Source organism: Ailuropoda melanoleuca, chromosome 13, assembly GCF_002007445.2.
Source record: "Ailuropoda melanoleuca isolate Jingjing chromosome 13, ASM200744v2, whole genome shotgun sequence".
In the NCBI taxonomy this organism is placed as follows: domain Eukaryota; kingdom Metazoa; phylum Chordata; class Mammalia; order Carnivora; family Ursidae; genus Ailuropoda; species Ailuropoda melanoleuca.
Genome location: NC_048230.1, coordinates 6,786,111 through 6,806,930, shown reverse-complemented (window position 1 = coordinate 6,806,930; position 20,820 = coordinate 6,786,111). Strand labels below are relative to the sequence as shown.

Sequence of the window (20,820 nt, the reverse complement as noted above, 5' to 3'; positions counted from 1 at the left end):
TCTTTCTACCAGACCAGCTTTTCTCTCACCAAATTAAAACAAAACAAAGACTCTTTACACTAAGGTCATTTTGTTCTGCTTCACTGCCCACCCTTTTTTAATGTTTATTATACAACCTCTGAAGAAATAGCCCCCTTATGACAATGATCCAGCAAGAGTAAAATTCAGTACTACTGAGTTATAGAAGATCGCGCACCTCTGCTGAGAGAAGGAAGTACAAGATCAGAAGTGACTCCATATATCCCAAATAAACACCATCCCAGCATGGATAGGCAGAGGCATGAAAGATACCAATTTACTAAGAACAGTATAAGAATAAACACAGGAAAATTAACAGTCAGCTCTATTTACTGAGTACCCAGTTAAGTAGAACTATACTTACAGGAAAAGAATGGGAGATAAACAAGGTTTAATAAGAAACTGACAAAAAACTTTTATCATAAAGAGGAAAAACTGTATGAAATTCAATGTGATCATTTGTCTGGTAGAATAAACTATTTCCAAAAGGAAAAAGAAAGGAAATGAACTTTTTCTGGTACCTATTATTTGTTAGGAGCTCCTCATATTAGCTAACTTAATAAGAAAGTTAGGCTCAGAGAGAAAAAGCCACTTGTCTGAGGTCACACAGCTAATCGATGGTGAATCAGGGTTCGAACCAAACTGACTGGATCCAAAAAGAACATATATCTCTTTCTACTGTATTTCATAGTGTCTTTTCAGTCACACACTTCTTTCATCCATTTTTTTTTTTTAGACTAACACATTTGGTAACTACATTCCTGTCTGCTAAATAGATAAAACTCGATTCAGAATATAGACAAACTACCAAGCACATGCGGTGCTTGTATTATTAATGTGCTTTCATATTAATTTCTAGTCAACAGTAGAAGAAAAAAAATTTTTTTCAAGATTTTATTTATTTATTTGACAGAGATAGAGACAGCCAGCAGAGAAGGAACACAAGCAGGGGGAGTGGGAGAGGAAGAAGCAGGCTCCTAGCAGAGGACCCTGGGATCACGTCCTGAGCCAAGGCAGATGCTTAACAACTGCGCTACCCAGGCGCCCCCAGGAAAAAAAATTTTTTTAAAAGAAAAGTGGAAGAAAGAGGAAAGATAAGTTATTTTTTTTTGTTGTTTCTACTTTCTATTGTGTATAATATACAATTAAGCACACAAATAGATTTTCACTTATATCTACACCCATGTGATCACCACACACATCAGGGGAATTAAAATTAATTCTAGTGAATAAACCAGGTAAAAGAAAAAAAAAATCACACGAGTTCCACATCTAGCCATTATGGTAAATCCAATTATGTTTTCAAAGAGTCATATAAAAATATACCTAATAATTACTAATCTTTATATGCCAGAGAATTTCTTACCAACAAGTATTTCTCTTGTCCATATACATAAACAGTGTTGATCGCATAGTAGGATTTATGATCATCACGAATTTTCTTCTGCCTCTGAAAACAACCAAAAGTCTCAATATTTACAGTAAGAAATTACAGTACCTAGTTTTCATTAACATACACTCTGCATGCGTGTGTGGGTGTGTTATAAATAAAAGGGCATTCTTCCGTACACTATGTATTATATATGAGTACAAAGGGGACATTGATTTTATGTTTCTTAGTTCTTAAGGTCTAAGACAAAAGATGCATTTGTTCTGCATAAAGTAAAAGGCGCAGCTGAAAAGGAAGGAAACTGCATGACTGCAAATGTGCTACAGAGCTACCTGCTAGCAATTTTCCTTATACTATAATTCGGTCTGACGTGAGGCCCATCCGGAAACATCCCTCTCCTTACTCAGGGCGGGAGCCAGAACCAGATACAGCGTTCAGGCTGAAACATTTACTGTACACTTACTTCATGCCAAGCACCGTGTCAGGCACTTTCACATGTATTCGTTTAACCCCCACCTCAATACCGCTGAGGAAAAAAAAAGACAAACGGCAGCTAACAACAATGAAACGAAGATAAAGGTAGTTCAACAGGACCATTGTTACCCTTAGATGGTACTTTACTTATATACACAGGCCACTGAGCTCTAGTAATCATCTAAAAAAGTTAATGGCTATGAAAAAAATCACGTAAACTCGTGACTATAAAAATTTGTTGAATAAAGCTCTATTATCCGAGAATTCTCACCATTAAGTTTCTTCCAAGAAGAGCCTGGAGAACTCCACTTTTCCCACAGTTTTCCATCCCAATTACATTACATCTGAACACATTTCTTTGAGTCTGTTTTTTCTGAAGGTCTATCTTTTTATCTCTTGTTACTAAGAAGAAGAAAAAAACTAATTATGTATCATTTAGACTCACTGAGCCTCCATTTCATCTTCTGCAAAATAGGGTACTGTGATTTCTCATTTTTATGAAGTATATGATTAATAAACAGACACGCTGTGCAACAGCCATGCTGTATGTGAAACCAAGCACTAAATATACCAAAGGGCTTCACTGGGTGGAAAAGATGCATTTCTGAAACCTGGCTGTAAAGTGAACTTCTGGTAACCAAATGACATTTATTTCATCATAAAATAAGTAGCACATTTTCATAAGGAAAACTATATCCTAACAGTGAATGAAAATTACAATGAATATAGCCAACATTATATCCTCTATTTTCTCCTGTGATAAATAACTGTCACAACAAATTACAAATTAAAAGATGCTATCTCCAATCTGCACACTCTTGAATTTATAAATGGGAAAGAGATATGCACTCTGGGGTTAACTGGCTTTCAAATGTTGATCTGTAAAAGAGGCAGGCCAGGAAACAACACTCCAACAGCAGAGCAATGGCACCTCTCTACCAGAGGTAAAGAGACCTCCTTAAGCTGTACCCTAAAATTCAACTACAACAAAGCTCACCAGAGCTTTTATAGTAGCCAAAAACTGAAAATGATAAAAAACATACAACAATCATGGGAAAGTTCAATAAGTCACACAACATCCGTACCATGACACACTATTTAACATTAAAGATATATAAAACTATACTTACTGATATAGCAAGAGGTCCACAATATTTTGTTGAGACAACCTCATGCTAGCTAGCAAATCATTCCTTGCTCTTTGGTACTGAATTAAATACTGTCTAACTGGTTAACTACTTTAAAGGGTACTTGCTCTGTCACTTTAAGATTGGTTGTCTTCGGAGCGCCTGGGTGGCCCAGCTGGTTAAGCGTCTGCCTCTGGCTCAGGTCATGATCCCAGGGTCCTGGGATTGAGCCCCACATCGGGCTCCTTGGTCAGCGGGGAGTCTGCTTCTCCCTCTCCCACTCCCCCCTGCTTGTGCTCTCTCTCTCTTGCTCTCTCTCAAATAATATCTTAAAAAAAAAATGGTCGTCTTCTTGTGCCTGGACTTCCTGTAAGATATGGCATTTCCCCCCACCAATTAGGATATAAAAAAATATTGAAACAATCCGTTCTCTAATTTGTTATTTCCATACCTATGGTATTCTTTAAGTGGAGCATACTACTTAGCAAGAATTATAAAGTCTGGGAAAGATTTCCTAATGTAGAAAATGGTCACAAAACCAAGAGGTACACAATTAATTCAGTATCAGAATTATGTATTAATAGATATTGTTTTTGATGTCTAAAGAAAATGAAAAGATAAACTGGCACATTACAATACATTTAATGCCCATAGCCCACCCTGATGTTCATCAGTGGAGTGTCCTCAGGGGTAAGCAGTAAACCTCTACTCTTTTTTTTTTTTTTAAGGTTTGTTTTTTTTTTTTTAAGATTTTATTTATTTACTTGTGAGAGAGAGAGAGAGAGAGAGGGGTGAGGGACAGTGGAAGGAGCTGACCTCCCCACTGAGCAGGGAGCCCGATGTGGGGCTCAATCCCGAGACTCCAGGATCGTGACCCAAGCCGAAGGCGGATGCTTAACTGACTGAGCCGCCCAGGTGCCCCTACTCTTTCTTTTTTGATAAACAGTAAAATCAAGCCTCTGACTTCAAAAGAAATTACCAAATGGCCAGGAGAACAAACCGAGTATAGACGTGGAAGACTAATGAAGAGGAGTTTATTTTCACTCTTTTCACCCATGAACCCAGAATATTAAAAAATGTTTCTTAGCATGAACTGAGTACTATCCAGGTACTTACCTGTAATGGCTGAAGCTTGAGACTCTTGCTCAGTCAATATAGAATAGCCTAGATAGCCCAAATACTCCAGGCATCGCTGGACGTCTAAGTAGGTCGTGAGCCTAAGAAAGGGAGGAGGTAGAAACAGGAAAAGTTCCTAAATTAACACTTATAGGGGAAAAAAAAGATCCCAACAGCTCAAATAATCCTACCACCAGACCCAGATAATTTCTGTCAGGCTTCTTTAATTTCCCATGTGCCCAACCATGGTTTTCCCTACACCGCCATTCTTCAGGAAGAGAAGAGAGGGAGGGGATGCAAGGCTGGCAGGGGAGAGTGGGATTCCTATACCTACACATAGATGAGCAGTGAGATGCTGGCAAAATCTAAGGATATTTTATACTAGCTGCTTCCCAAGCCATACAGCGTACTGCAAATACCGGCTGGATGAGGACTTGATAATTAAATCTGAAAAGGTTTGCAAAAGGTGCAAAAATAACTGGAAGGCACTTGAAATTAGTTAACCCTTCTTGTGATGTGAAAAAAGACGAGGTCCTGGTGTTGAGAAAGTTAGCCTCACTAAGGCTAAAGTAATAATGTCATCATGTGTGATCAGAGGAGGTCTTTAGCGTCCTGGATACAATGTCAACTACGCTGTAGGAAGATTGTAGAAAAACTCGCACTAAGAAGTGCATTAAAAACAAACAACAAGAAAAAAAAAACCCTCAAATAAGTCTTCAGTGTCAAGTATGCTCTCCCCATATTCTGGAAGTGTTAAGAATTGTGTAATAGCAATGAGGTTTCCAATTCCCTTAATCAAAAAAGTATTAGAATCTAGTTCGGTTTTGATGTAAGACTTATGACTGTTTCCCTGTACATCATCCGAAAGCAAACACGACCCTCCTGAGAAATTGACAGAACATCTAAAGTTCATCTTAGACACAGCAGCAGCACTATAAATCCTGCTCACAGGCAGTTACGATTGAAGCATTTTATTAAGACCTGACCAACTTACAAAATGATTAATGTGACATGTCGTAATTTTTTTTAAAGACTTTATTTATTAATTTGACATAGAGAGACAGCCAGCGAGAGAGAGAACCCAGCGGAGGAGCCTGATGTGGGGCTCGATCCCAGAACGCTGTGATCACGCCCTGAGCCGAAGGCAGACGCTTAACGACTGCACCACGCAGGCGCCCCGACATGTCGTAATTTTAAACTGGCTGTAACTGTAAAGGAAACAGGTGAGCTCTGTACTCACGTCCACTGGGAAAGAAATCCCTGGTAAGTTATCCAGCCTCTTTCATTTGTACAAACCGTGTTATTCACATCTGGCCCCCACGGTATGTAAGGGAAAACTTTAAATAAATCTTTAAGCTCATCAGGTGACAAAGCACAGTCTCTATCCTGAGGACACACAAAGAAGTACACAAAATGTTTAGATAGCTAAGAGAATAATTTCCAAGCACAGAGCCCCCAGTCTAGAAAAGCTATGCTTCTACAAACAAATGAAATTTTACATTTTCTCAAGAAAATTTCTCGCATGTATATGAGAGAAAATCTATATACGAAGCTGTCAGAAACCAGAATTTTTCATCTTGAGAAAATAATGAAAGTAAATAAACAGAATTTTTGCTAGTCTAACTTAAGAAGTTTTGAGCAATTTTTGGCTATGTGACATGAGCATCCCCTAGCTGAGGGAACAGAGTTACATCATTTACAGAAAAATATTTTATTACAATCATGGAAAACTGCAGCTAAAAGCTTACCAAATCATGCTTGTCAAAGGTGCTCTGGAGAAACAAATATGCATGATGATTTAATTCAGTAGTGCAATCAGGAGGTATTTTTAGCCTATTGACAAAAAAAAAATTTAAGAGTAAAATAGATCATTAACCAAATATTAAAATAATTTAAGAAATGAATATAAAATTGCAACAAGTCTTTTTTTGTAGGATGACACCACTTATAAAATACCTTTGCTGAAGCCATATAGACCTTCCTAGGGAAAGTCATGGCAATCCTCAGAAAAGCTGTAATAACATTCATTCTGAGCTGACATATAAAGTTTTCTTACATTTCTGAATGGCAGGTTGAAATAAAAATTTTACAAGTAACACCAATTACACCGTAAGGGGTCTGTTCTCCTTATAAACAAACTGTAAGCTGTAATTATGGCTTATGTCAACGTTGTAATGAGCTGAAAATGATGTGAAGAAGTTATTTCTCCCTGATTTGACCTTTGACCCATCCTAAGTTCAGTTCAAACACACTGAGCTAAGCACTAGGTACACAAAAACAAGACAGGCCCTACCTCTAGGGAACCACATTCAAATAGGAGATGGACCGCAAACAGACAACCTAACTATCACAACAGAATGAGGCAAGTGGGGGATATGGGTAAGCCAAGGATGCTACGGGGGCCCACACGAAAGGGGACATCTCTGGCGTGGGGGTGGGAAGGTGTCAGTCCTGCTGACAGACACTATCACCTGACTTGGAGACTTGAAGGATAAGAGGCAATAATTAGATTGGGGGAGAAAGAGGGGAAAAGTGAGAATCCCTGGGCAAAAGCCTGAAGCCCGAAACAATAGATGATTGGTAGACTAAAAATAGTTTAATAGTAGTATTTACTTCTAGAATGAAGGCAGGGAGTGAAGCATGAGCAGAGCAGATCATGAATGACCTTGTATAACAGGTTAAGAAGCCTGAGCTTTATCCTGGCTCTAAGGGAAGTGACATGGGCAAATCTGTATTTATATACCTACTAATCTAGTAGCAGTATGAAGGACAGAAGGAGACAGTTTAATAAGAAGGCTGGAAAGATTCAAGTGGTAGCTCTACAAGGCTATTCTACAGAAAAGGAAAGGCAGACAGAAACTGAGAGATATTAGCGTGAGCCACAAAGCCTAAGCAATGGAGTTTTCTTACTGTCATGCTTAAGAAAGTAATAAGCAACTTCCTGTAGAATTTACCTACCCATGTTAATGGCCCAGAAAAGAAAATTTAACAAAAGGTCCTGGGACAAATTTATTCATTCGATATGTTTTTTACTGAAAAATCTGGGAAATTACTCGAGCCAAGATTTAGTAACTTTGACAGGAGAAGTTTCAACTTAGACCTGATTAATGGACCAGGAATCCAGCCTGAAAGAACTCTGCTTTCTCCATGATGATAAATGAAAAAAACAAGAGTCTTTATAAACCCTTACATAGATAGCTAGGGGTGCTATGATAAAATAAAAAGGGACAATATGAAGACAGCGTGCCAAAGAAAAAGGAAAGAAGAAAGGCTGAAGACCCAAAAGGCCAGATCTTGGGACGTTACTTCCCTGAAAAGCCTATGTCCTGGGAGTACAGGAGAGACAGCACACAGCAAGGCAGTCTCCTGTTTCGGGCGACAGTGGGTCCATTTTAAACAAACACAACTTACACAGAGCATTATCACAGGATAACAACCACAAACAGAACCACAAAATTCCTAAACAGGCTATTCAGGAAAAATTAACTTATTTCATCGTGAGCTAAGAAGTGGCCATAAAACTCACAGAGGAGAAGGAGAGGAAAGTAAACCAATATACTCTGACGTCTTGATTCCAAATGCAAGTTTGGCCAGCATCTGTTATCTCCTTCCTCAGTAAGATGAATAAAAAAAGATACTCTTACTCCTCATAAGAAGAAGAGGAAAAATTTATGCCATGCTATAAATCAGGGGCTCTCAACCGGGGATGATTTCGCTCCTGAAGGAACATTTGGCAATTTCTAGAGACACTGGACGTGTTCAGTTGTCACAGCTGGGGGAGGAGGTGTTACTGGCAACTAAGGATGTGCTAAACATCCTATTATACACGGGACAGACTCTACAACAGAGAATCGTCTGTTCTAAAACGTCAACGGTGCCAAGGCTGACAAACCCTGCTATAAACCTCTCTATAAATCTAAATTAGTTCTGAGTAGCTCAAAACCTATCTAAACTGTGTGCTAAATAAAACTTAAAAATACTTGGCAAGCAAAATCAATTAGAAAGCCAAAGGTACATACAAGGGGAATAAATACTCGGGTGTCAAATCCAGATCGTCATCATAACCAAATCGTCGGAGCACAGTCCAAGTAGTTTCGTGTCTCCCTCTCTGGATAAAAAGTGTGTGTAAAAAAAGAAAACCTGAAATAAAATAAATCAGTAAGTACAGGTGATGTGAGTAAGGGTACCAAGTCACAAGCGAGAAAAGCATGTAACACATAATGGCAAGAGCTAGAACTGTGAACAGACACATACAGCTTTGCATACTGGAAGCCAAATCATAAATCTGCCAATGAAACAGAGCTGACTTCAGAGTCATTGCACATAGACACATACACCCAGGTCAGCAAGAGATGGCTACGGCTAAAAGGGCCAAAAATGCATCCCAAGGAATACACTGACATTCACAAAGTTACGTGATAAAAATAAATGAAGTCGTTTTATAGATTTTTGAACTTATTTCTATAATGGAAAACAGTGGTTTTCAAGTTCATCTCTTATTTCACTGTGGCTCTATAATATATTCTACAAGGAACATTTTGTACTTGGTAAATGTGACTGGTAGACAAAATGTCTACCCTGAAAATAATTTATATTTAAAGGATGCTTTTAAGTAGTTAAGAATTTTAAGATAAATTTATTTGTCCCAGAAATCTCTGCCCCTCAGACGGACCTCTGCCTTCCTAAGATCCGAGCGATTTCCCCACTTCTAATTTATGCTGACAATAAGGATAATTATCTCCATCAGTGGCCTGTCTCTTGTAACTCTTAATAGCCAAGTTAGATCTTAGGCCTGTTACTAAATACCAACATTTCCTTAAAGTATATATAATGCTATTAAGACCTTCACCTTCTGTCAAAGATTGAAAACATGAAGTTTAAAAGTGGGGGAAACACCATTCACTCACCTTTCAATGTCAATCCACTGTCAGCCACACCATCACTTATATGTTTCCGGACTACATTCTTGACATCTTCCAGAGCTTGGGGAGCTAATGGAGTATTGAAACAAATTCTCTAGCAAAAAACATGAAAATAAATTTAAAAACAAAACAGCATTAAAACCACAAAAAATATAAAACATCAGTCTACAAAACATTAAATCAGCTGTAACGAAAAAAAAAACCCAAATCCTAAGTTAGAATAGGATCATCTCCGCTTTGCATTATTTGTTTAAAACATGTCATATGTAGAAGGAAAGAAACTTTCCCTACTCTCTCCATAGCATTTCTAAAACACACAGCTCCTTGTTTACCCATGTTATACAAAACCAAGAAAGAAAAAATAATTCAGAGTTCAAACTTCAAGTCATCTTTAATATACCCACTATGTACCATGAAACAACATGGTCAAAGAGTCCCCTTAATTCCTATGCTAGGAGAGTTTTAAACCCCAGCTGAAGACTTAAATAGCTTGATGGGAAAGACAATTTTACATGAAAGAGACATGCTTATCAACATAACATGGTTTAAGCTAATAATATTTTTATAACTTTTCCCAACAAACCCCCCCCCAAGATACAGAAATGCCTGAAGAAGAGGGCTACCTGAAAGAAGTTGAGTTCAGCATCATTGAGAGTGCCATCATTATCTTGATCAGATATTTTAAAAATACGGGTGAGGGCTTTTATACAGGCTGGTTTCATCTATACATCATTGAAAAAAGAAACAATTCTGTTAATTAAGACAGTTGGGATTTCAAAATATGACTTTCATAAGTAACGTTAAGAATAATTCTGAGGGGTGCCTGGCTGGCTCAGTCGTTAAGCGTCTGCCTTCAGCTCAGGTCATGACCCCAGGGTCCTGGGATTGAGCCCCACGGGCGGGCGGGCTCCCTGCTCAGTGGGGAGCCTGCTTTTCCCTCTCCCTCTCCTGCTCCCCCTGCTTGTTCTCTCTGTCAAATAAATAAAATCTTAAAAAAAAAAAAAAGAGTATTAAGTGGGCCATAAGCTAAAAAGTCTACAATTATGGGTGATTTTTTACTTAAAGAATGTAAGATATAACTTCTACAAATGTGATCCTAATATTAGATATCCAAAATTAATAAAGATGACATTGTTATACTTTATTTACTCACCTTTTAAAAACCTGTCATATAATAACCTAAATGTTTCAAAAAGTAGAAATAGCTAGAATGATGTAAAAAATAGAATCTAAAAATAATTTTATTTTGTACAAGTGGTTTTTCCTCACATCATAAAAAGCTACATTAAAAAAAGGTAATTTGGGGGCGCCTAGGTGGCGCAGTCGTTAAGCGTCTGCCTTCAGCTCAGGGCGTGATCCCAGCATTCTGGTATCGAGCCCCACATCAGACTCCTCCGCTAGGAGCCTGCTTCTTCCTCTCCCACTCCCCCTGTTTGTGTTCCCTCTCTCGCTGGCTGTCTCTCTCTCTCAAATAAATAAATAAAATCTTTTAAAAAAAATAAAATTAAAAAAGGTAATTTGAAGAAAAATAAAATGATGCATTTTTCACTAAAGCTTGAAATGTATCACAAGCTGAAGTGGTCTAGGGCGCCTGGGTGGCTCAGTCCCTTAAGTATCTGCTTTCAGCTCAGATCATGATCCCAGAGTCCCACATCAGGTTCCTTGCTTAGCAGGGAGCCTGCTTCTCCCTCTGCCTGCTGCTCCCCTGCTTGTGCTCGCTGACAAATAAATAAATAAAAATCTTAAAAAAAAAAAAAAAAGAAGCTAAGTGGTATAAGCTATTGGCTCAATACAGTATTTAAATAGTAACTACCTTAAAATATAACACCAAAATATGACTATGTTTGAAAGGTATTAAGAATTATATTTCAATAAAGCTGTAAAAAATTTTTACAGTAACAAAAAAATTCATTTTGCATATGAGTAACTGAAACCCTCACAATAAACATTATTATACAAGTCACATCTTTTTCATTATTAGGTAAGCAGAGGACTCCATGGGCCATAGAGAGCCCATCATCACCAGAATTAATCTTAAATTAATCATCAGGCTTTAATCTTGAATATTATTTTTTTGGTGATTCCACCTCAAATCTGTGTTAAAAGTTTGTTTTTTTTTTACATTTATTTATTTATTTATGTTTGAGAGAGAGGGAAAGAAAGAGAGCATGTGCGCACGCGTGCACCCATGAAATGGGGCGGAGGGGCAGAGGAAGAGAGAGCATCTTAAGGAGGCTCTGTGCTGAATCTCACTACCCTGAGCTGAAATCAAGAGCAGGAGGCTCAACCCACGGAGCCACCCAGGCGCCCCCTGTGTTGAAAGTTTCTTCTTGGGGCGCCTGGCTGGCTCAGCTGGTAGAGGGTGCAGCTCTTGATCTCAGGGTCATGATTTCCGGTCCCATGTTGGGGGCAGTTTACTTAGGGGGGAAAAAAAAAGTTTATTATTGTTGTCTACATAAACGGTGCTGGTCTAAGCTTAGACTCAAAGCTTATACTTGTCTAAAACAAGGTTTAGTTTCTAAAAGTTACACACTTTATCTCAGGCAGGTCCCTGTGAGAAACAAGTAACAGATGGTGGTAGAAGTTTGAGTCTCTGGGACTGGGGGAGGGGCAGGGGCGATAAGCAGATTAGCAGAACTAATAATAGGCCTAGGAAAAAAGTAGCAATTAAAGCACTGAGAACAAAGTAACAGAGGGCACTTAATGTACAACCAGGCCAAGGCCTCAGGTAAATCCCTATAGTATGAGACTTTCCCAAATTTCCTTGATCATAAAATAATGTACCTGGCTGAATCAGAATGGAATTGTCGTTTTTAACAAGTGTGCCTAGTGACTATCGTGAGGCAAATTAGGAACAGTAAACCTCCAATTCCGGAACAGTAAACCAGGATTATGGAAGAGTAAATCAGGGTCAGATTAAGGGATAACTCAGATTAATTACTTATACCAGGGGTCAGCAGCACTTTTTCTGTGAAGCACCACATAGCAAATATTTTAGGTTTTGGAGGCCAATAGGCAAAATCAGGAATATCATATAGGTATTTATACATTATACAGCAAGACAGAATCAAATTTCCATAAAGTTTTTATTGACAGGATTCAAAATGTAATAATAACGGAGCATAAATTTGCTATGCAAGTCTACTAATAAGAAAACTAGAACTCTTTTTGGAGGAATACCATTTTGTTTCATTAGGGTTCAGTTAGTGTTCTCTATTAGATACATATGGCCAATACTGACACATATCCAGAAACAGAGCATTTTAACTGAGCATGTTAACTGCTTGGAAGGTATTTATACAATTATAGGAGATTCTTTTCTTGATATTTTCCTGTTTGTGCATCATTACACTACAGATTAATCAGTTCCAACTGAAGGTGAGGTGGAAGCTCAAGTGCACAGTCAAATGGATTACAAAACATGGAAATTTCCTTTGCATTTGCATCAAAGTCCCTAAAAAAACAATGCTAGACCTGGAGTCTGGGCTCGGAAAATCTATCTGCTTTGCCATATAATTTCTTTTGCTCTGGCATGCGAGGTAATGCACTGATTAATAAAACAGTAAGATGCTCAGGTACCGGGGCACACGTGGTACTCACACTGTCAAGTCATAACTGGGTCACGCAATCAGCAGTGCACCGGGCAGCAAGGAGAAGGGAGGGCACTGTGCACGGGCTCTGTTGCAGCTACTCGTGCCTTTGCAGCACAAAAGCAGTCACAGACAAACATAAAGGAACGAGTGTGGCTGTGTTGCAGTAAAATGTTATTTATGAATGATGAAATTTGAAAGTCATGTAATTTTCCCATATAACAAAATGTTATTTCTTCAGATTTTTTTTCAATCATTGAAAAACATGTAATATATAAATTCTTAGCTCACAGGCTGTACAAAAACAGGTGGTAGGCCAATTTGGCCCATAGGTCAAAGTCTGCCAGCCACTCACTGATACTAAACTTTTCTTGGAAAAAATCTGCAACTTTTTATTTCTTAAAAACTCAACAATAAGAAGGCAACCCAAGACATGGGCAAAGACTTAAATAAACATTTCTCCATATACAAATGGCCAATAAGCACATGAAAGGACGTTTAACATCATTAGGTATCAGGGAAATGCAAATCAAAACCACCACCACGACTAGGACGGCTATAATAAAGTGCAGACACAAACACACAAAAAGGAAAATAGCAAGTACTGGCATGGCAAAGATGTGGAGAAATTGCCCATTCAGTGTGGTGATTCCTCAATAGTTTAACAGAACTACCATGTGACCTAGCAATTCACTCCTCAATATACACTCAAAAGAAATGAAAACAGGTATTCAACTTTCGGATGAATGTTAATAGCAACTCTACTCACAATAATCAAAAAATGGAAACAACACAAATGTCAATCAACAGATGAATGGATAAAGAAACAAAATGTGGTATATCCATGCAAGTCTATGGCAGGGGCGTCTGGGTGGCTCAGTCAGTCAAGTGGCCGACTCTTGGTTTCGGCTCATGTCGTGATCTCAGGGTTCTGGGATCAAGCCTCACATCAGGTTCTGTGCTCAGCGTGGAGTCAGCTTGAAGATTCTTTCTCTCTCCCTCTCCCTCTGCCTTTCCCCCAGCTCGTGTGCACATAAACAAAGAACTCTTAAAAAAAAAAGTCTATGGCAAATAGGTGAAGGGTATTAAGGGTTCATTCATTCATTCATTCATTTAATTTTAAATATTTTATTTATTTATTTGACAGAGAGATAGAGCCAGAGAGGACAAGTAGGGGAAATGGCAGAGGGAGAGGGAGAAGCAGGCTCCCTGCTGAACAGGGAGCCCAACATGGGGCTAGATCCCAAGACCCTGGAATCATGACCCGAGCCGAAGGCAGATGTTTAACCGACCGAGCCACTCAGGTGCCCCAAGGGTACATTTATTATGATGAGCACTGAGTAACGTACAGAACTGCTAAATCACTATATTGTACACCTGAAACTAATACATAACTGTACATTAATTATACTGGAATTAAAAAACAAATACATAAATTTTTTTTAAAAAGTAAAAAGGCTATAGCAAATATTGTTAAATTTTAGATATTACTGTGTTTCTTAGCTATGAAACAAAAAGGAATATTCAAATTGTGTTACATGCTGTACCCATGTCAAATCATTACACAAGGTTTTCATTTGTGTGTGTTTTTAAGTGTGAGAACTTTTTTTTTAATTTTTATTTTTTTTAAAGATTTTATTTATTTATTTGACAGAGACAGAGACAGCCGGCGAGAGAGGGAACACAAGCAGGGGGAGTGGGAGAGGAAGAAGCAGGCTCACAGCAGAGGAGCCTGATGTGGGGCTCGATCCCATAACGCCGGGATCACGCCCTGAGCCAAAGGCAGACACCTAACCGCTGTGCCACCCAGGCGCCCCTAAGTGTGAGAACTTTATACTAGCAAAGTAAGTAGAGTATTAGGTAAGTCTTCAGACTTTGCTGTTATTGTTGCCAATTCTTCTGTTTGTTTTGATGGCATTTCCTGAAACACTATTTGACCTGGAATACTATTCACAGTATTTAACATGAATGTCTTTGAAGTATCTAGAAAATGTGACTGTTTAATAGACAATAAATTTAAATTTCAGCAGTTTAGAACAGTACTTAAGAGCACCAAAAATCACTACTAAAGTTACTACCCACACATTCCAGCTCCTACTAACACAGCCTGGGGGGTAGGTGGTTACCTCTTTCTCTTCTGGACAGTATAGCGGCCCTGTAGGATGAAGAACAGCTTTCTGTGCATAATAAAAGAGCTCTGATATGTTCTTCAGGTTTTTTGCTGAACACTGAAAAAAAAGTTTAAAATTTTATATTCTAAAAGCAATTACGGGAGCCAAAAACAATTTTTAAACTATCAGTGTAAGGTATTAATAAGATTGCTTGAAGAAACTGAAAAATACTTTTTTCTTTGTTGAAATCATAATATTAATGTCTACAAAGAACTCAGAGGCCAATTCCAAGTTCTCTGTTGTATTTGGTTTACATGACTTCACAAATAGCGGGAAATTTATTCCATCCCACACCTTCTCACATCCTATTTCAAACCACAGTTTAATGAGAATGCACCAGCAGCAAATTTCTAAATCAAATGGTAAGGCATACCTCCACACAGGTTTCTATTTCTGTGTACTGGTTCATAATGGGAAGGATGGTCTCCATACTACTATATTCCACCAGATCAGATTTGTTCCCAACCAATATCAAAGGCAGCCTGAAATAAACAGGATATATTGCAATAATAAGGAAAGCAAAAGACTTTAAATATCTATTTCAAAGTATATAATAACCCATTCTAATTAGCTTTACTGAATCCCCCCAACATGAACCCTCCAGTGTAGTCAGTGCCAGTCCCCTAGACAACATGTTCATATTCAACAAATATTTATGGAACTTATTTTTTTAAAATTTTTTTAAAGTTGATTTATTTTCTTTAGTAATCTCTACACCCAACCTGGGTCTTGAACTCATGACCCCAAGATTAAGAGTGGCATGCTCTTCTGACTGAGCCACCGGGCGCCCCTACTGAGTACTTCTTATAAGCCAGGTACTGTTTTAAGCGTTAAAGGATATAAGACAGACAAGGTCCTGCCCATTCTAATAGTGAAAATCAGAAAATGGACAATAAGCAAACAAACAACACACGTTCCAATTCCATAAATGCAATGAAGATAGAAAATAGGGGGATACGGACAGAGTCATGGGAGGGGGCTAATTATATGGTAATCAGGGGAAAATCTCTCTGACAAAGTGGCATGTGAGCCAAGGAGTGAAGGATGAGATGGAATGGGCCCTGTGAAGAGCCAGAAAAGAGCTCGGCAGGAAGAAGGGACAGTGTGTACAAAGGGCTCAAACTGAAAAAACACACTGGTGAGTCCAAAGAACAGAAAAATGTCAGAATGGTTAGAGAGTACTAAGCAAAGGGGAAGAGGTGTGTAAAGAGGTTGGAAAGAAGAGCAAAGGCCAGACACAGAGGTTGTGGTAAGGAGTGTGCATTTCATTTTAAGTGTAAAACGGAAGTCAGTGAAGAATTATGAGTAGGGGCACAATATGATCTGATCGACATTTAAAAATGAGTCATATGTTGCCTTTTAGAGATACAGATTGAGATACTGACAGTATGATTTGTTCAAAATGATCCCAATGGAAGGGATAATAAATGAAACAAGACCGGCCACAAACTGATAACTGTTGAAGCCGGTGACAGATACAGAGGGAATCATTAGACGATCCTCTTTACTTTTGTTATAGGCCTGATTTTTTTTCAACAATAAACAGCTTTTTAAAATGTGGTAGCCTGGAGTAGGGCAGTGAAGATGGAGAGAAAGCATTCAGATTTGAGATAAATTTTAGAAACAGAACTGATAGGAACAACTGGTAGATTAGATATGGAGGTTGAGGGCAAGGCAGAAATCAAGAAAAATACATAAGTTTTTGGCTGGACAAAATGAGTGATCTCCTGAGTCAGAAAAGATTGATTTTAGGCAGGGAATTCAGGATTTTGTTTCAGACAAGTTAAATCTGACAGGCCTATCAGAAATCTAAATGGGGATTATCAAAGGGAGCTACACTAGCAGGGAACTGTTATTTGTATATCCTGCAAGAGAACTTGGAGAAAAAGCAAATCATCTTGCCGGAACTCCAGATAGCAAGAGAAATTCTTGCGTGCATTTATTTACTCCCCTAGTACGGTTACGCGTCAAGGGACTGGCCCACTATATCACCCAAACATAGATTTCTAACAAAGACAGGAGGGTCTCTAAAAATGTAGTGGTTTACAACTTAAGATGTATACAAAATAATTTATGGAGCTTAAAAAAATACACATGTCCAAGCCCTACTCCACACCAACAGATTCTAGAACTCCAGGGGTGGGGAAAAGGTACCTATATTCTTTGAAAGTACTTCAGGTGAAAGTGATGGGCACCCCCGATTAAGAACCACTGTGACAACAGTCCAGGCAAGTCCTATGGAAAATATATGTGCAACAAATATAATTATCTTAGGGTATGAGGCTCAGGAAAGAAGTTACTGGGAAAGTGTAAGGTCCATATAGCAAAGAAACAGGCCCCCTTGGGACAAGTCAAGCCAAGAAAAGTTAAGTATCCTCATGTGGTTCGAAGAGGGAAAAAAACAGCCACACCTGAGAAAGCTCAAATTGATCTTCAAATGTTAAAAGCTACTTTCAGATGATACCAAAAGGGCCACAAAACTAGCCACAGAATTTTAGGAAGCTGTCATGGTGAAACTAATTTTTTTTAAATTCAGGGCTCCAATCTGGTGCTTGATAGATCCCAGAAAAACTGCCTTCTCTGAAGAGTCCCCTGTGGAAACAGCTCACGTGCGAAGCAAGAAGAGCCAGTGGCAGGAGCATCCAGCTGTGGACCCCTCCAAGGCAGCCCTCGCCCACACACCCTTCCGTGTTGCTGGAAACGATCTTTATCTGTACTGTCCACTACTGTAGCCACCGGCCACAAGTGGCTCCTGAGCACCTGAAACGTGGCTACATGGAACCAAGGAACTGACTTTTAGTTTTATCTAGTTTTACTTAATTTGAAGTTAAATCGCCACAACTGACTAGAGTCTACCACACTGGAGAGCGTAGGGCTACGGGGTCACTGTCTCCTTTCTACCTTGTCAAGAAGTCATTTCAAAGTTTAAAACTATGACAAAGAGCAGCCCTCAGCGCTGCAAGACACAGCATATACAATGCCATCTCCATCACAAAGTCCCCCTCCATAAATACATGAGGCGGGGCCAATACCACGTCCAACTGTTTAGAACCAAGTCTTTACAGTTTCAAGGCACAAAAATGTCCAACCAACAGAGAAATCTGAAAAAAGTAAATAAAGGGCCAGATGTGTACAATACACAGACATTAGTCTGATTTCCCTAACATTTAAAAATGCCTCATAAATGCCATGTTCCATTAAATAATACTGCAAGAATAATTTTTGGTTTCCATTTTGACTTAAAACTGAAAACACTTATACCCAGAACTATCATTCCGTTCATATGAAAAATACAGAAGGTGTGTTCTCTTCTTCCTATCACATGTGTATCTTCCAAAGAATTTCGAAGAAATCTCCCTCTCTGCATTCCTAAATAAAGATCTCTAGCAGTCTTCAGAGAACTTATAAAGCAGTACAAGTGCATTATTTCAGTGGATCCTCAAAATTACCACAGGCAGTCAAGACAGGAATTAGTCTCTTCTCCACTACAGAAAGGAAGGAAGGCTCAAGGAAGTCAAGCGGATAAGCCAGATGTCAGAGGGCACTCACTCTCCTCCCAGTCCTGTGCCCCATACACACAACCTGTGAGCAATCAGTGACAAGGGGAAGTCGTTCCTCACGCAAGGGGCACCTCCACAGAGAAGGCACACACAATACAGATGAAGAGGACTTCTAAAGTGGAGACTCCTTTAGCAGTGGTTTGAGAAATTATGTAAGATTAATGATCAAAATATTTCATGTCAGAAGTTGTCAATCATTATAGTTCTGGTACTGTTTTCTGCTTTGCTCACAAATATATGTGCTGCCTAAAATAATTCCTCCCAAAACCGATGTGTGTATATAAACAAAGACCTATAGGTAAAGCAAATGTGGCAAAGGTTAACCAGTGGATGTAAGTGAAGGACTTACAGGTGTTCATTGTACTATTTCTTGCAACTTTTCTTTAAGTTTGAAATTTTCAATATACAAAGTTTCAGAGAAAAGAAAAAAATACCTGCTGTCTTTGTCCGTTCTTTCATTTATGAGAGGAATCCATCGACTTGTTACCTAAAAAGAAAATTAACAAGAGCTAAGCCACAATGAGGATCTTATCTGAAAACTCTAAATTGAGGATCAATTTTAAAAGTGCCCCATTGAAATTTAACGAGATACAGTGAAAAAAGTCACACGTTCATACCTTATCAATAGAATGCTTGTTGTTAACGGCATAAACTATGCAGATGACGTTAGCCTACAAGAAAAAATTAAGAAATCAATGGTATTTTTAAACAATACAAATGTAAACAGTAGCATTTAATTACCAGCTAGTTCACATATTTGGGCCAAAGGAAGAATAAAATTTGAAACCTAAAAAAACCCCCACATTTAACATGCCTCTAAGAGGAAAAAGTTCCTAAGGACTTACTGCAAAGATACATACTCAAAGTCAGCAGTTAACAACAAAGAACTGAAAAGACCTAAGTGAGAAAATAAAAAGACAGACTCACAAAATCATCACTGCTTTCCCACCAAAAAGACCTACAGCTATTTTTGTTAACTCACCTGTGATATTTCTTGATGAAGCTGTTCATCACTCTGTTCTGCTTCTACAAATGACCAAGGCAAAAAATGTTCATTATTTTAAACATGTTCATAAAAACTAATGGCCAAGCTGACACCTACATGGCACGCATCCAACATCCCTCATCGCTCATGTCATTCACATAGTGTAGGGCCAGATGAGGTGGCTAAGACAAGGGCAAGCCCGGGAAAGGAAAGAGCTGGACTACGATAAGGAAGCTGGGCGGCGCTGGCAGACAAGTCTACCAGAGGATAAGTCAGGCACGAAGAGCAGAAGGCATTGTGTGATAAATCTAGGCCAGCATCTGATCCAGAGCTGACAAGGCTCGGGCCAAAGAGATCAGAAACCCAAGCTAGAAGACTAGGTGCTGCGGTCAGAAGCCCAGACAAAGAGTCCATCCACACAGGGTCAGAAGGCCAGGTGAGAATCCGGGCAATACAAGCTTAAGAGCTTGTATCTCAAGACAGCAGGCCCCAGAAACAAAACTGAAGCATGAGAGTGAAGAGTCAAGAATTCCCTTTCTAGCACCTATCCCTGGCCGGAATGGGTCTCGAATGGTGGATGTACGTATAACCCCCAGTGCAGGGGGTGTGCATGGTCATAGCTATGATGAAAAAGCATACAAATGAATGGGGTGCCTGGGTGGCACAGTCAGTTAAGCATCCGACTTTGCATTTCGGCTCAGGTCATGATAGCAGGGTCAGGAGATCGAGCCCTGAGTCAAGCTCTGCACTCAGCAAGGAGTCGTCTCCCTCTCCTTCTGCCCCTCTGGCTTGCGTGCTTTCTGGCTCTCTCTCAAATAAATAAATAAATAAATCTTTAAAAAAAGAGCATACAAATGAAGAGGAAAGCAATAACTGACATATTAATTTAGATCACCTTGTGTTAAATATTTCCCTCCAGAACGCCTGTTATTTCTGACATACAAACTAATACCATAAACGGGTACAATGGTATTTTAATTTATATTAAATAACTGGCCATATTTTAAGTATCTTTTCCTATGTTGAGTAATCAATGGGTAATGGCTTCAATTCCAATGCTGAAAAAGAATACTTTTGTAAATGAAGCAGGTTATAAGGCTGACTGCAGCAGAAAGCATCCGACCCCCTCAGCTTCTGGTATAGTGCTGTCTAGCAGCTGGATGAGCAAGCCGTGTATGCCATTTTTAATGTTCCAGTAGTCACATTAAAAAAGTCAAAAGGATGGGGTGCATGGGTGGCTCAAGAGTCTGACTCTTGATTCTGGCTGAGGTCATGATCTCAGGGTTGTGGGATCGAGCCCCATGTCAGGTTCTGCACTGGGTGCGGAGCCTGCTTAAGATTCTCTCTCTCCCTCTCCCTGTGCCCCTTCCCCTCAAAAAGTAAAAAAGGAACAGGTAAAAGTACATTTTTATTTAACCCAAGATATTTAATATTTCATAAAATATTAAAATTTCTTTTTTTTTTTTT

The 20,820-nt window shown here is 38.9% G+C and overlaps 1 protein-coding gene across 8 annotated transcripts in view; it reads right to left on the bottom strand.

Moving 5' to 3' along the window:
• RHOT1 (ras homolog family member T1) overlaps window positions 1-20,820 on the bottom strand; it is a 65,659-nt gene that overhangs the window by 17,422 nt on the left and 27,417 nt on the right. For 4 of the 8 annotated variants that reach the window (XM_011230606.3, XM_011230683.3, XM_011230646.3 and 1 more), the window contains exons 7-16: window positions 15,182-15,290; window positions 14,764-14,865; window positions 9,671-9,769; window positions 9,033-9,141; window positions 8,145-8,265; window positions 5,874-5,958; window positions 5,366-5,511; window positions 4,126-4,226; window positions 2,154-2,284; window positions 1,385-1,468 (exon numbers count right to left, since the gene is read on the bottom strand). In XM_011230606.3, coding sequence (XP_011228908.1) covers window positions 1,385-1,468; window positions 2,154-2,284; window positions 4,126-4,226; window positions 5,366-5,511; window positions 5,874-5,958; window positions 8,145-8,265; window positions 9,033-9,141; window positions 9,671-9,769; window positions 14,764-14,865; window positions 15,182-15,290 — 1,087 coding nt within the window. Of the gene's footprint in view, window positions 1-1,384; window positions 1,469-2,153; window positions 2,285-4,125; window positions 4,227-5,365; window positions 5,512-5,873; window positions 5,959-8,144; window positions 8,266-9,032; window positions 9,142-9,670; window positions 9,770-14,763; window positions 14,866-15,181; window positions 15,291-18,802; window positions 18,856-18,985; window positions 19,040-19,350; window positions 19,720-20,820 lie in introns of those variants that run through there. The other 4 variants (XM_034641925.1, XM_034641924.1, XM_034641923.1 and 1 more) reach the window with 3 other exon arrangements.